General features: G+C 39.3%; 1 protein-coding gene across 1 annotated transcript in view; it reads right to left on the reverse strand.

Moving 5' to 3' along the window:
- Positions 1–16280, reverse strand: part of LOC102536570 (probable ATP-dependent RNA helicase DDX60) — a 71781-nt gene that overhangs the window by 41762 nt on the left and 13739 nt on the right. The window contains exons 8-15 of the mRNA XM_072943650.1: positions 14282–14423; positions 13129–13284; positions 9521–9626; positions 8951–9066; positions 7502–7662; positions 3674–3926; positions 1957–2123; positions 955–1113 (exon numbers count right to left, since the gene is read on the reverse strand). Coding sequence (XP_072799751.1) covers positions 955–1113; positions 1957–2123; positions 3674–3926; positions 7502–7662; positions 8951–9066; positions 9521–9626; positions 13129–13284; positions 14282–14423 — 1260 coding nt within the window. The remainder of the gene's footprint in view (positions 1–954; positions 1114–1956; positions 2124–3673; positions 3927–7501; positions 7663–8950; positions 9067–9520; positions 9627–13128; positions 13285–14281; positions 14424–16280) is intronic.

Below are 16280 nucleotides of genomic sequence, written 5' to 3' on the forward strand. Positions count from 1 at the left end.
CTAAAGAGAACACCAGGTCCTTACACTGGAGGTGTGTGGGACCTTCATTAAAACAGGCTCACAGCCATTCAGCCCATGCTTTTATTCCTTGAAATGATGCCCAGTCACAGAACCATAAGCCTGTGTGATGGGCAGAAGGTGAAAGAACACCCCCAAGCCCCATCCCATTCACTCCCTGAGCCAGGTCCACACCCCAGAGTGAAGCAGGCACAGAACTGCAGGGCGTGAGGGATGCGAGGGGAGCCCCCCACTGAGCCTGCACTTGAGGAAGGCAGGCTCTGGTTCTCCCTCTCCTGAACAACAAGCAGGGACTTTGAGGCACCTGCCACCATCAACACAAGGAAGACAAAGCCCGGATCTGCAGAAAACAGTCTATTAGACTGCACCTGTCAAACTCCACTCTTGTAGGGAAACATTTAATTTATAAGGTTCAAGGCAGTCTTATAAGGTTGAATCAATGCAGAAACACACAGTTTTACCCCAAATTTTATACCCATCAATATTAATTTTACATTACTTGTAGAAGAGCTACCCTGGCACAGGTGCCACATGTAAACATCCAAACACTTTTCTATACTGCTTGGACTCCCAAATGTCTCTGTGCACACATCTGTATTCATACAGGAAATCCTACTGACACTGGAAAACCCTGGGGCAGCTCTGTAACGATACAGCTGGATGACACAGAACTTCAAATATACACACAAGAATCCATCACAGCACCTCCAGGAAAATAGTCTGTTTATGAAAAATGAACGAAATGAAAAATTCACTTTCTCTACATGGGAAAAAAGTCTACATTTGACATTTTCAGTGACAGAATCATTTTCAATGGCATGACTCAATATGAAGAAGTTGATGCCAAACATGGTGTGCAGAGCCACAATAATGAGAAGTTCCTCAGATCAAATTTAATGATAAAACACAAAAATGTCCATTTCATTCAGTCATTACCTGCCAAGTGTCAGGAATAAAGTCCTGAACCCTGGGGTCTGGGTCTTTCCTCTCCTCTCGTACCAAATACTGGCCCATGTGCTGCAGCTGAAACCGAACTGGCCCAATGCCAACTGAGTATTTATTCTTTTTCTTCTCTTTTATGTCATTTCCTGTGACCTGTGATATTATTTTAAAAGTCCATTTTGAAAGTGATTTTAAATTATACCATTTAACAGATACACCCTGCTATATATAAAATAGACAAACAACAATGTCCTACTGTATAACACAGGGAACTACATTCAATTTCTTGAAGTAACATACAATGGAAAAGAATCTGAAAAAAATATGTATATATGTATGTGTATGTATAACTGAATCATTTTGCTGTACACCTGAAACTGACACTGTAAATTAACTATACTCCAACAACAAAAAAGAAAAGACCTACCATTTGTCACTTGGATTCTTGGCATTGTTTTTTAAACCACGTTTGCTAAAATGTACAGCTTTAGAACACAAAAATTACATCATTTAAATGATTAAAATATTATTTTTAATAAAATAATTAAATAATTTTATGAGAAAAGCACCCACACCTTTTAGATTTGTATATTTATTGAAGAAATATTTTCCCACCTAAATCATCACCTTAACTAAGAGTAAATAATTAGCAGACATCAAGATTTTCACATGCCCACCATGATATTTGAGCTAGTCTGATATAAAGACAACTGAGCAATCACAGTACAGCTTTTAAATGTTTTGCTAGAATCAAACACAGGACCGATTTTAAAGGTCTGCAGAGATTATCTGGCATTTAATTTGTCTGTCCAGACGAGCATCTGCACAATTTTCTAACTCTGGATTACTTCAAGTTGGGGCAGCTAGATTACTAACAATGATTAAGAACTTAGAGTAAATATTTTCAGTAAAAAAAAATCTAAAAGAGGTCATGGTGTCTACAAGACACTTTATGTACACCTAATAACTAAAGTGGAGCTATTCTGAAAGCATTACCTGGGATGGATGCACAGAACTTGCCAACTCCTCAAATCCTAAATACCTAAGGCATCTGGCTATGAGTTGTTGGTCTGCCTCTTGCAAAAGTTCTGGGTACTTTTCCATCACAGAGTGGATCCTCTTCATCATTTGAACAGCTATACTTATATCTTTTGTGGTTTCACCTGGGCAAAGAACAAACAGCAAAACAGCAAAACTGTTTTAAAGCCCATCAAAAGCAATAAATATTTGATTATCCAAGGTTAGTCATCAGGCTACCAATCTGACCCAATTAAATTCACTGTCTAAGCATTAATGGAGGTTTGGGAGTACAGACAACGGAATAAAATTAAATGTTGTAAGAGCAACTACACACACTTCATCATCTCCACGGATAATTGCAATGTAGCTGCCTGAGTGCCGGAGGAAAAGAAACACCTTGTAGTTCATGGTAGAAAAAAGATCATCAAAGCCCGAGTTTGTATAAATTCTGGGGAACAAATCTCTTCTCCATCCATTATTTTCATTCCTTCTCTACTGTGTTCAAAGAAAAATAATCAGCTGACTTTAAATATCTGGTTAAAACCTTGGCAACATTTTTTGAATCCTAATGGTGGCCTAATGGGTAAGTACGTGGCATGATCATTGCAGCCTTTTCATTCCCTCAGCCTGTTACAACTTCCAGCCCCCAATTTGTGACCCCACCACTTCCTCACAGTCCCACACATCCCTCCTGCTCCTCCTCACTGCTGACCTTCTCCTGCGCTACCTGTCAGAGCTGTTTTGATTCCACCTTTCTTTCCATCACCCTACATTTTATCTATTTAACAAATATTGCCAGACACCTACAGATGCTATAAAGGCTACAAAACACACTTAATCCAGAATTCTCAGAAGCCACTGCTAACCCTCAGCCCCTTACTAGCAGCCAACTGCAAATCCTGACGCAGTGTCTGAGTGAGCGCTACACAGGCCAAGTCATGTGCTTCTCACGGTGATGAAGGCCACAGTGAAAGGCTAACTTTGCTCAACAGACTGAAGTTGGTAGAACGAGAAGGAAAAAAGAACCTGGCAGCCACGGGTGCAACAGACTCCAGCATGGAGAGAATGGAGAGTCAGACCAGTGAGGTGCAGGAGAGAGCTGTCCATCCAGAGGCATCAGGCACCTGGTTGTCGCACCTCCTGTCAACTTGCACATCTCCACCCTGCCTGATTTCTCCATCACCTGCCTCTTCCTGCCTCTCCCATTCCTTTCTGCCATCTACTGTAGCAGCAGTAAAGCAAAGCATGTGGAAACCACAGCCACTTTTGGAAGGACTCAGCAAGCCAGGCAAACAAGATCCACGCTCCACTCAGAAAGAAAAAGTCTGCAGCTGAGATCTGAGATGAAGGACAGACCCTCCTCAGGAAACTCACCGTCTCGGCTGGTCCCCTGAACCACGCCCACAGTTCTGTACGCGGTTATCTGTAGACCTAACTTTGCCTGTAATTTGATTTGAATTCACTTATGAATGTGCTGTATATTTAACTGCTACTGGGGCCCTCTCTGAAAGGTCAGCACTCATTGACAAAATAGAGAAAATCAGCCTTAGAGGAACTCTGCAAGGAGAAAATGACATAATGCACCTAAGGCTTCTCCCACAAATTTCCACTTAATAAGGGACAGCTGTCATCATTCCATTTTTATTTCTTCTCCAATTTATTAAAGCAAACAAATGAGCATCCACTCACACACCTTTCCCTCGGCAATGCTCTTTCCACGCTTTCAAGCAGGCCTTTAAGCCTACCATTTCTACCCGAAATTTCACCGAGCTACTTGTACACGATTTCAGAAAGTCTTCCAGGTTTTTTATTCCAGAGCTCAAATTCTCTTGCATCTCTTCCTCAATAGAAAATGACAGGACATCCCATTTTTTCTCTTCTTTTTGCTCCTCCTTGGCAAGTAACCTCTTCTTATTCTCTCTAGTGATTATTTCAGCCTTGGTCTCCTGCCCAAAAAAGAAAGAATCGTCTCATAAAACAAGTTAGCAATATGAATGAGATGGTATTTTTAAGTAAGTGTATACTAATTATTTTGACCACCCTCTTATTCTTGAAAAGGCACACTTTTTGGTTCACTGTCTGTTTCTTAAAATTGAAGCCTCTGTGAACTGAATACTGTGGAAACCCACCTGGATGACAGTAAAGCCCCTGAAGAGCATCTCCTAGATTTGAGTGCTGTAGGTTATCAGCCGAAGAGCAAATGGGCCTCCTGTCTCCCACTCTCTCAGGGACTGGTTTTCCTCTCCTACCCGCCAGGGTCACCCCCGACCCTTACGTGTCCATCAAGATGCTTCTTCCACAGAACCTCTCCCAACTCTTCAAGCCCAAGTCCTGTGCCCCCTCCGCCCAGCATCTCTACAGAAGCCTCATCACGCACAGGGCCACCATGACCCTATGCGCCGTGCTGTATCTCCAGATTACTTTCCCTGAGACAGTTGTTGTTGGGTCCCAAGCACAGAAGATGTAGCTCAGACTGTCTGACGAGTGAGTGAAGACGGGCAAGAGCACAAAGGGAAGGAGGAAGGAGAAGGAACAAGTTAAACGAGCAGGTCTGCTCCATCTGGACAAGCATTTCTGACCTACTTAAACACAACAGGGATCCACTTCTGATATGTTGTTACCAACCTGACTTACTCATCTGCAGAGAAAATCAGAGAACCGTTGCACCCGTAGAGAATTCTGACAAACCTCCCACTGCGCTGGTCAGCCATGATACCAGTATCTAAGCCTTGCCTGTAATGAAGTCATTTTAGTTTCATCACTTTCTTAGAGTTCAGTTCTCATCAATGGGTCATCTTCAGTGCTCTGGTCTCCCAGAGGTACTGTCCCAGGTGGAGCTAGCATGGCTCTGTCTCAAGGGGACAAGGTGACCCTTGGCTCTTTGCCACACAGTGCTTGTTTTAGCTAGAACATGCAGACTTACTAAACTGTTGCTGGAAGAGAACATTTATACAGTGTGAAGGTTGTTTAATCCCCATGAGATAATTTAATTTCCGATAGTGTAAAAGAAAGAAAAGCATGAGATGTTTTTTCAGTCTTTATACCTTACACTATATAATGGGAATTTGTGCAAACTTTCTATTTTATAACATCTCTCAAAAAAAAAAAAAAACAAAACCCAGAAGAAGCTTTTTTTGTAGCCCTAAATAAAAAAGGCACAGTTGTCATTGGGTGGTCTCACTAACAATAAAATTGGCTATGAAAATAAAAAGAAGGGGGTCACCACAAGGAGAAAAACAAGACCACCCGGCTGGACCTGGGGAGGCTACTTTTTGACTATTAAAGCAAAAGTCTCTGCTTCTGCTCAGATACATTTTTTTTTAATTTCAGATATAAAAATAAAGTTGTAAGATATTGAAAGTGTGCATCATGGTGACTCGATATACACTGTGGAAGGGTCCTCCCCATTGAGTTAATTAACCCATCCATCACCTCGTATATTTATCTTTCAGAGAGGGGAAGGAGAGAACATTTAAAATCTACTCTCTTTGCAAATCTCAGTGGTGTGATGTAACGCTGCCAGCTCCAGTTGCCACATGTTACATTAGCTCCTGAGACCCTGCTCTTCTCGGAGCCGAGAGCCAGTCCCCTTTCACCAGACCCACCCTAGTTCCCCACCCCTGAGCCTGGAGCCATCTTTCTACTCTCTGTTCCTATGAGCTTGGCGTGTTTTTCTTTCACATTCCATATGTAAGTTCTACCACGCAGTATCTGCCTCCCTCTGACCTCTAGGTTCATCCGTGTGGTCACAAATGGCAGAATTTCCTCCCTATGACTCAATACTATTCCAATATGTACATGTATCTACCACATCTTCTTCATCCACTCATCCCTTGGTGGACACTTCCACTGGTTCCGTATCTGGGCTGCTGTAAGTAATGCTGCAATGGGCACGGGTGTGCAGAGAGAGCTTCCATATCCTGTTTTCCTTTCTGGAATACCCAGAAGTGGGGTTGCTGGATCATATGGCAGTTCTATTTTTAATTTTTTTGAGGAAACTCCATACTGTTTTTCACAGGGGCTGCACCAATTTACATTCCTAACAGTGCACGAGGGCTCCCTTTTCTCCATGTCCTCACCAACACTTATCATCTCTGGTCTTTTGATGATGGCCATTCTGACATGTGTGAGGTGGTATCTCACTGTGGTTTTGATTTGCATTTTCTTGATGATTAGTCATGTTGAGCACATTTCCATGAACCTGTTGGCCATCTGCATGTCATCTTTGGTTAAATATCTATTCAGTCACTCTGACATTTTTTAACCCAACTGTTCATTTTTTAGCTATTGAGTTTTATGAGTTCATCACACATTTTAGATGTTAATCCTTTATCAGACACATGATTTGCAAATATTTTCTCCCATTTTGTAGGCTGCCTTTTTTTTTTTTTGATGGTCTCCTTTGCTGTGCAGAATCTTTTTAGTAGTCCCACTTGTTTATTTCTGCTTTTGTTACCTTTGCTTTTGGTGTCAGAGCCAAAAACTCACCACCAAGACCAATACTAAGGAACTTATCACTTATGCTTTCTTCTAGGACTTTTATGCCAATACTATGCTGTTTTGATTACTATAGCCTTAGTAACATAGCTGGAGACAGGGAGTGTGATGCCTCCAGATTTGTTCTTCTTCTTCAAGATTGTTTTGGGTATTCAGAGTGTTTTATGGCACCATACAAATTTTAGGATTGTTTGCTCTATTTCTGTGGAAAATGCCATTGGTATTTTGATAGGGATTGCATTCAATCTGTAGATTGCATTGGGTAGTAAGGACATTTTAACAAGGAGAATTCTTCCAATCCGTGAGTACAGAAAACCTTTCCATTTATTTGCATCCTCTTCAATTTCTTTCATCAATGCCTTACAGTTTTCAGAGTACAGATCTTTCACCTCCTTGGTTAAATTTATTCCTTGGTATTTTTTTTTTGATGCAATTGTAAATGGGGTTATTTTCTAAATTTCTTTTTCTGATAGTTTGTTATTAGTGTATAGAAACACAACAGATCTTTGTATGTTCATTTTTTATTCTTCATTTTACTGAAGAATAAAATTCATTAGTTCTAACAGGTTTCTGGTGGAGTCTTTAAGGGTTCTTAGGTACTGTAATGTCATCTGCAAATAGCGACTGTGTGACTTATTCCTTTCCAATGTGGATGCTTTTTATTGCTTTTCCTTCCCTAACTTCTCTGGCTAAAACTTCCAGTACGAAGTTGAAAAGAAGTGGTGGTCTGGGCATCCTTGTCTTGTTCCTGATCTTAGAGAAAAAGCTTTCAGGTTTTCAGCTTTATCATTATATAACGACCTTTTTCCTCTTATTACAGTCTTTGCATGAAAGTCTACTTTGTATGGTATAAGTATAGCTACCCCTACTTTCTTTTGGTTTCCACTTGCATGAAGTATCTTTTCTAACTCTTTACTTTCTAAAAACACAGTATGGAAAGCAACTACCAAAGAGATGGAACAAATAACAATACAAGATAAATAAAAGTTAAAAAAAAAAAAAGGATAGACTTAACAGAAACTACCTGTGCCTTTTTGCTCTTGGGTTCACAGAAATTCCTCTTGGGCTTGGTGGCTTGAGTTACAAGAAGTTTTGAAGAGACTGATTCTAGTGACTTCCCATAAAATCGCTGAAAAACGTGATACTTTTGCACAGATCTGAGATAATGAGGATCTCTAAGTTTTTCTGAAAAAGAAAAGACTTAAAATGCAACACAAGTATATTTTTGCAACAGCATTCTCACTGATGCTTCACACCACCCCACCCCACCCCCACATACACACACACTTTTCCTTTTAGTTTGGAGCAGTCATTTAGGCTGATTACTTCCATTGAAGAGGGAATCTTCAGTTAAGCTCTCTCATCTGTAGCCTCATTCTTTAAAGGATGGAAGGGATAGAACACTCTTTCATCATCTACCTCTCAAAGTAAACATCAAGATGCTGCAGAGAATGACAGCTTCTGAGCACTGCTTCTGTCATGTGCTCTGTGAAGGAGGTTAATGGGGGAAGATGGAAAAATCAGGAAGACACCCATCTAGGCCTTCTTGCATCACTTGATAGAAAAACCCTTACTCCAGACCACAGCCACAGAGCCAAGAACTTGTCAGCTCAGAAAACCTGTCACTGTGGAAAAATCCATTGACATAGGAAACCCCAACAACAAAGTTATGACTTGCTCCCAGCCCCAAAGAAAACTACAGTCCTCACTTAAAGGGGATAATTCAGTGGGTTGATTTTTCTATCCTTATCTGCCAATATCAAATCAAACCACTTGGAAGGATGTTAGGGATTAATCTAAAAAGTCCCTCGTATTTTTTTGGATCTTGGTTGCTGTGTCCATCAACGGGCTGGTGAGTGGTGTGTGTGAGCATGCTTATCATGTACACATCTAGATTTTTCTGATGCTAAGTTTTGTCCATGTGAAGGAGGGGCTGAGCAGGGGGTAGACCAGGGTGAGAGGAAGACATGGGATGAGCCGGGGAGAAGGGTCCCTAACTCACTCTCACTGACATACTGTCAGCAGTGACACTGGCCTCCTGTGGCAGCCCCTCCAACCTGAGCACCATGGCGGTAAACCACTATACTTGTGACGAGCAGACAACTGAGTGCTGTGAAAGCTGCTGAAACTGCTCAGAAGCCTTTGGCCTCAATATTTCTGAGGTCAAGGAACACACAGGTGTCAAACTGCAAGCTGTCTTTGCTTAAAAAAGCTTCTAACTTCTGTGGGGATAAATGCCATTAACCATGCATTTCCTCCCCAGAGAGCCGCGTGCCATGGACAGGTGGCCGTCAGCAACCAAGGGGGGGCTCTTCCATCACCTGCCTTACTGACACACCTCTAAACACCTAGAACACTGTTATTATTCAAGAAGTATAACTCTTGGCTCATAACACGACAACTTTTCATTATAAAATAACAGGAAGAGAGTAAAACCAATCTTAATTTATTTCACCAGAGTCGCAGCACTGACCATTGAACTGACACTTTGTCCTGTCGTAGTCATCACTGAGGGGTCTGTGGGAATGCCAGTGCACGAGTTCATCAAATTCCTTCTGTCTGACCAGCGAAGTTACAGCAGGGTCGTCACTATGAGATGACAGGAAGTACATGCTTATTTTAACCACATGCCTCCAAACACAGCATAGATTTCATTTTAAAAAATTTTTGTTTTAAAAATCACAGCCACCTTGCCTCTTTCTGTCATAGAATGTGGATGGTAGGCTCCAAAGAGCAGTTTATTAGGGACTTAAGAACCCAGACTCCACTGTGTATCTCTAACAGTGAGGTCAACATCAACAAATATTCATAGATTAATTCATTAATTAAAAACATGCAGGTAGAATGATTTTACTCTAAGATTAAAATCATGTTGATTTTAACCTAGTTATGATCCAAAAGGCTTTGATATTAAACTCATGTGTTACAAACACATTACATCTAACATACCCTATTTATAAATAATGTCACATTTCATAGAATCTTTAATGAGTAATTCATTCATTCCACCCAGGTATTTACTGAGGCACTTTGAGCCCCATACCTCAGCAGGAAGGGCAAATCTTTCAAAATGTCTCCAACAAACTTATCCACCACCTGACATGACATTGGAATAAAACCCAAATCAGGCATCTTTTCCTTGAAGGTATCTGTAAACAAGTAAAAAATTAAGACAAGGTCAAATGTGAAACTTTTATACATATTATACATATAAACATATTATACATCATTTTCCAAAACTTCACATTAAAGAAACATTTTTCATTGATCTAAATTTACACTGAAAGAAACATTTTTCATTGATCTAAATTTACACTGATCAATTCCAGCCCATCCCATAAAGCTACTTCCCACATTAAAACACTCTGGAACACCGCAGTGTATAAGAAAGGCAGCACTCAGGTAGGTAGGTAGGTAGGTAGGTAGGTGGATGGATGGATAGATAGACAGAAAAACGCCTGTTTCCTATTTCCAAATGTTTATTCCTTTTCTTATATCTTATTATGGGACAAGGAATTTGAACATGGAAGTCTCACTCATAAATCTCTTACATTATACTTTTATGAAAATAAAATGAAAAAACAGTAGAGGAAGATACCGATGTCAGTGAAGTTACTGGGTATCACTGGTGTCTTCCCTTACATCCTTCTGGATATTACAAACATGGATACACACACACAACAGTGTTCATACATGTCACATGCACACTGTATATATGACAGCTGGCTAACGAATGCCTTTTTATCTAATATCTGGCTCCTAATTCCAGGTAGGCTGCCTATTACTCCCCTGATGCTCGCTGTTCCAGTGTCTGCCTGATACCTTCCTATGAGTCCTACAACTCTACCTGGGCACCTTCCTCTTACAGCTGTGGGTGCAGCCAGCGTCCTAAGGATTTCATGCCCCAAAGACTGGATGGAAGTTGCAGGGTAAATACCCTGGCTATCTTGCTCTTTGGGTAAGACATCTCCCAAGTGGTTTGCACACCGTTTGAAAATTCCTAGTATAACTTACCTGCAGTTGCCCACACGGAAACCTACTCGTTAACGCCCTGCATGGACTATGTTTTCTCCCTGGTGTTACCTAACACTCCCTTATTTGACCTTCCCGGGGCCAACCATCTCTTCGAACTCAAGAGTCTTTGTCTAGGGGACTTATCCTGACTAAGGGCAGAGGATATATATTCCTCCCCTGCCTTCTGAAAACCATACTTGTAACTACCTCCTGACTTCCCCTTAGCTTTCCTTCACATTCCTTCTGGGGTTATTTTATCCTTCCTGAAATTCATGATGCAGAAATATCTTCAGCCATGACAGGATGATGGATAAATCCATGTTTGTACTTTTGAAAATGTCCACTTTACTCCTTCATTCTTAAATTACATGTTAAAAATTATATATAATTTCATTATGTTCTGATTTCTATCACCATTACTGGGAAAGTCTATTATCAGACTAAATTTTTCCTCTGTAAGTAACTCTTGATTCTTTTAAAATACTTATTTTTCACATTCTGTGATTCTGTTGCCTTGTGTCTAGCATGGGTATTTTTCAGTGTGCATGTGCAGTTGTTAACTGACCCACTTGGGACACATCGTATGCCCTCGACGTGCACATTCTTGTTTCATCATCCAGGCAACTGCCCAGCCATCATCTCTTCAAGTACTGCCTGACCCACCTTGGCTCATTCTCTGCTTCTGAATCTCCAAATGAATGAAAGGTTACACATCTTCATTCTATCCTCCATGTCTCTTATTTTTTCTTGTTATATCTTTTTTATTTGAAATTACAGCTTCATTGAGGTTAAGCTGACAAGGGTCACATATCTAAAGTGTACAATTTGATGTTTTGACATATGTATATATTCACAAAACCTTTACCACAAACAAGAAAATAAATATAAACATCATCTTCAAAGGGTTTCTTGTGTGTCTTTATAATCTCTCTCTTTCCTCCTTCCCTGACATCTAGACCCTGTCCAGAAATAAACCACTGATATGATTTCTGTAACTATAGATTAGTTTGCATTTTCAAGAACTTTATATAAATGGAACAATCTATTCTCTGGCTTCTTCCACTCAGCATTATTATTTAGAAATTCACTCATGTAGTTATTAGGTCTGTATTCAGTCCTTTTCATTGTTGTTATATTCCATTGCATGGTTATATAAACATGTTTTCTAGTTGATAATGTCTATCACAAAGAAAGCCACCATAAACAGTTATGTACAAGTCTTTGGACAAAATGTTTTCATTTCTATTAGGTAGAAGCCTAGTATTGTGTTATTCTGCATTCCATCAGTAGTGCTGCTTCACAGCTTGCCAACACTTGCTATGGTCAGTCTTTTAATTTTAGTCATTTTAATTTTAATATTTTCTCCTTTTGTCAATTTGATTACTACATGCCTTGGTGTGCTCCTCTTTGGATTGACCCTGTGTGCAACTCTGCAGTTCTTGGACTTGGGTGACTGTTTCCTCTACCAAGTTGGGTAAGTTTTCGGTTATTATTTCTTCAAAAATTTCCTCAGGTCCTTTCCCTCTCTCTTCTCTTTCTGGGACCCCTGTAATGCGAGTATTAGTGTGCTTCATTCCATGAAGACATGGAAGATATAACTTGTATTTTATAATTTTTTGTATCTATTTTTTTTGCTTGTTTTGGTTATTTTCAAATGTTTTCCAGCTTTATTGGGATATAACTGACATACGACATTGTGTAAATTTAAGGCATACACTGTGTCATCTCTATTTGTATGTATAATTCTTGTGACCTACTTCTAGTTCACAAATTCTCTCTTTGGCAAAATCCCGTCAGCTTCGAACCTATCCACTGACAGTATTTTCATTTCTACAACTTTGGCTACTTTACAAAGTGAGTGAAATGTTTTGTATCGTGTTGTTATTTTCTCACATTTCAAATTTCCTATTTTATTTCTTTAAACATTTTTAAACACACATATAGTACAATCTACTTTGGATAATTACAAAACCTGAAGGACTTAAGAGTTCCATTTCTGTAACTTCTTGTTTCTCTTGGGACTTATTTCTTCTGCTGTTTTATAAATCTGTGTTTACACTCATATTTCACAGAGAATCCTGTAAAACCAGTGTTTATCGTGTTGCTCTTCTATGGAGAATGTGCCAGATTCCTTTGATCACTTTAAGGTTATTTTCTGGCTTAGCGTGGTCCTGACCCTGATAACAGAGTAAACCAAACCCCAGATTCCTGAGAGAGCAGACCTATAATTAGAAATTCTCAGAGTGATCTGTAGATCTATCTCTTCCTTCATTCGTTGGCTCCTGAGATTTCCCTCCTATTGTTTTGAGCTCAGTTACGATTTTATACAAAGATGTTTGGTGTCTTTTATCCAGCATTTCACTTACTAACACTTCCATGCTGACAGAAATGGAAATCACATGTATCTTGCTTTTTTTTAAAATTGACAGCAATATTAGTTACAAGCAAAACATAAAACTTCAAAATTACAAAGTATTATTGCCCCAAGGATATGACAATATAGGTAATTTATTGTGAAAATGCACAGCACGAGGAAAATACTTGTATCTGCAACATTTAGTTAACAACGTTCAAATGTTTCAAAACATTTTCAGAGGGATGAGGCTTTTCTTTCAAATTAATTCAGCGATCTCTTACCTTTGATCGGTGATGGAGCCTTTTTAAGAAAAGGAAGTTTTGTTGTTCTCAGAGGAAATGGCTTTCCAACATCAAACTTTCGGACCAATTTTGATACAGTATCCCAGAGGTGTTCATAATCCTTCGTAATGACATTTCCCAAATTCAAATGTAGACCTATATAAGAGTTAAAAGTGGTAAGTACTAAAAGTCATTCACACATACACAGATGCAGTTATTTTGACTAAAGTCATAGAACTCTGAAATACTTGTCAAACAGTGACATTTTCAGTGAGTTCCAAACTGAACCTAAAGGAAAATGATCCCTAGTGTTGCCTGTGAGACTGCACACCTTAAAATTTATCTTGTTCCCCATTTGATAGCTAAGTATTAAAATTATAACTATCTTAACTAACAATAACAGATGGTGAACACCTAACTATTTTTCAAGGTAGTAAGAAATGTTATGTCACACATAGCTTTACAATCAATAAAACAGAATAAAAACTATGAGTTTTCAAAAGTTAGAATGTTTGTAAAGAATTACTAAATGTATTTGTAGCTAACTCATTCCAGTGTTTGCAATATGTAGGAACCAAAACTTAGTGGTTCTGCTCAATTAGTAATGTTGCTTCACTGTACTGTTGATTCACGGTAATGCTCAATTAGTTATACTTCTCTTAAAATGTGTCTTATTTTTCTTTCACTATTAATAAACAGAACATTTATTCTCATAAAATGATGCAAAGAAAAGAAAATTAATTACATATAACATATAATACATGTATATATATATATCAGCTTTATCTTTGGAAAAAATTTTAAATTCCCTAAATATCTAATAGTAGTAGAATGATTCCATTAATGTTATGAAAAAATGTTATGCATGTATTTAAATGGAAAATTCAACTGTTAACTAGAAATGCCAATTTCCCAAACACATATTGTTTTTAACAATACTTGTGGAGTAATATTAAGTTAAAAATGTTTTAAAATGCATTCACTCTGATTGCAACTAAGTAAAACTTATATACATGTATAAACAAACAGTGGAAAGACGATGACTGCTATGTTATATGTTGGAAGTATAGAAAAATGATTTTGAAGTTTTAAATCCTTTATAAGGTCTACCTCTGGATAAAAGTATACTTATTATAATATACTAAGGTGGTACCTTGAACATTTTCTTCTTCATAGTAAAATGCTATATTTTTCAACAAAAGCTCATCACTTAAGTCGGAAAGGTGAGTTAAATTCAGATTCCAAAATTCAAAAACATTTATATTACTTAGGATGAAATAGTCACACCAGCTTTTCTGAAAATTGGAAATAAAACCAAGTTACTGACAATTTTTACATTAGCAGTAAACTCTAACATGGTCTTGAACACGTAGGGTAAGGTAGCCAGGCTCCTCCTTTTCTTACTAATGTGAGCCCTTCTGGGCTGGTTAATGATGAGTGCTTTATACCTTGCAAGGTTAAAGCTAAAATAAAATCAAACTAACCAAAAAATGAATTCATCATAGTTCTGTATTCTGAATCACAGAAATCTGTATTTCATGACTAATACATTTTTTTCTCCTACTGTAACCCACAAATCCAAGACTACAGAAACATTGCTTTCAAATGTACAATATTTACTTAGGATTTAATGTTTTCCATTTTATTTCCAGGTCAAAAGAGCATTAAAAAAAATAAGGAGCATTTGATCATTCAGGGATCTAGAAGATGCTGAAACCTTCAAACTCAAAGATTCCCATTAGCCTACATCATTGTGCAGCCACAGAATTAACAGAAGTGCATCTGTGTCCCTGCCAGTCACAGGCAGGATGTCTCCCCAAGCATGTTTAGCACAGAGCAAGGCAGACAAGAGTTCAATAACTTCTCTGAGTGAGCGGAGTCATCCTTTCATCAGTGTTAGAGTCTGACGAGTTAGGTTCAGAGGGAAAAAAAGGCCAGCTCTCTGCACTAAAATCCCTTACTGATAAAACACTCAGGCTCTCCTGTCATCTCGATCGATGTGGCACTGCATCCAGAGTAACCCAACAGAAGTGTAACACAGGCAAACAGGCAAGTTGTAAATGTTATTTCAAATCTTCTGGATGTCACATTACAAAAGAAATAAGCTGAAATTCATTTTAACTTATTTCATTCAATACAACATATCCAAAATATTATCATTTCAATGTGTAATCAATATAAAAATATTAACAGAACAGCTTACGTGTTTTTCACACTAAGTTTTTGAAATATGGTGTCTCTTTTAGACTTATCCATGTCTCAAGTGCCCACTGTCCACTTATGGCTGCTGGCTACTGCGCTGGGCAGCTCCACTCCAACCAGGTAACTCAGGACGGCTACCTATGGTTCCTGATTAAATCATATACCAAAAAGGCAGGGACCTCCCACCTCAACTGTAGTTTTATCTACAAATAAAAACTGAGGAGATTTCCTTAGAGCCACGGAGCAGTGATTCTCAAAATGCAGCACAAGCCTCACCTGGAAAGGTTATTAAATACGACAGATTGCTGGGCACCATCCACAGAGATTGATCCCATGGGTCTGGGTGGACCCAGGAATCTATACTTCTAACAAGGTCCCAGGTGATGCTGATACTGTTGGTCAGGGGGCCCTACTTTGGGAACCACGCACGTGAGGTCTGTCCCCACCCCCAGGCCACAGATCCTTCCCCATCATACCACTGAGTCAGCAATAATGTGTGAGAACAGAACACCAGAAGTCCCCGACGTTACTCACTCCATCTGACAGGCACCACAAGTGGCCTTCAAGTATCAAGATTGGAGCAAACATGAAACCCTCCCTGCAGTTTGCTGAGCTGCTCAGTTTCTCCAGAGACCTCAGAATATGCCTTTTACTGCCAAAACGTCCGAGGCTCCCTGAAGTTATGCTTCCTGGTGCCAGTGCTACCCAAGTGAAGCTCAGAGAAGGGGGAGACCAGAGGAGGGGTGAGGGGTCATCAGCTACTCCCAACATGCGGGGAGAGCAGAGGGCATGGGAGGGCACAGGCTTAAGATGAAACAGGACCTCAACCTGGTCATTTGTTAGCTGCCCACTAAGGGGCCACTCAGCCTTCCTGAGCCCAGGTTTTCATTCATAAAATGAGGACATATGAGGAGTGTTGTCTGAATGAAGTAACAGAGGTCAAGGACACA

The sequence above is a fragment of the Vicugna pacos genome, chromosome 19 (assembly GCF_048564905.1).
Source record: "Vicugna pacos chromosome 19, VicPac4, whole genome shotgun sequence".
NCBI classification, from domain to species: Eukaryota; Metazoa; Chordata; class Mammalia; order Artiodactyla; family Camelidae; genus Vicugna; species Vicugna pacos.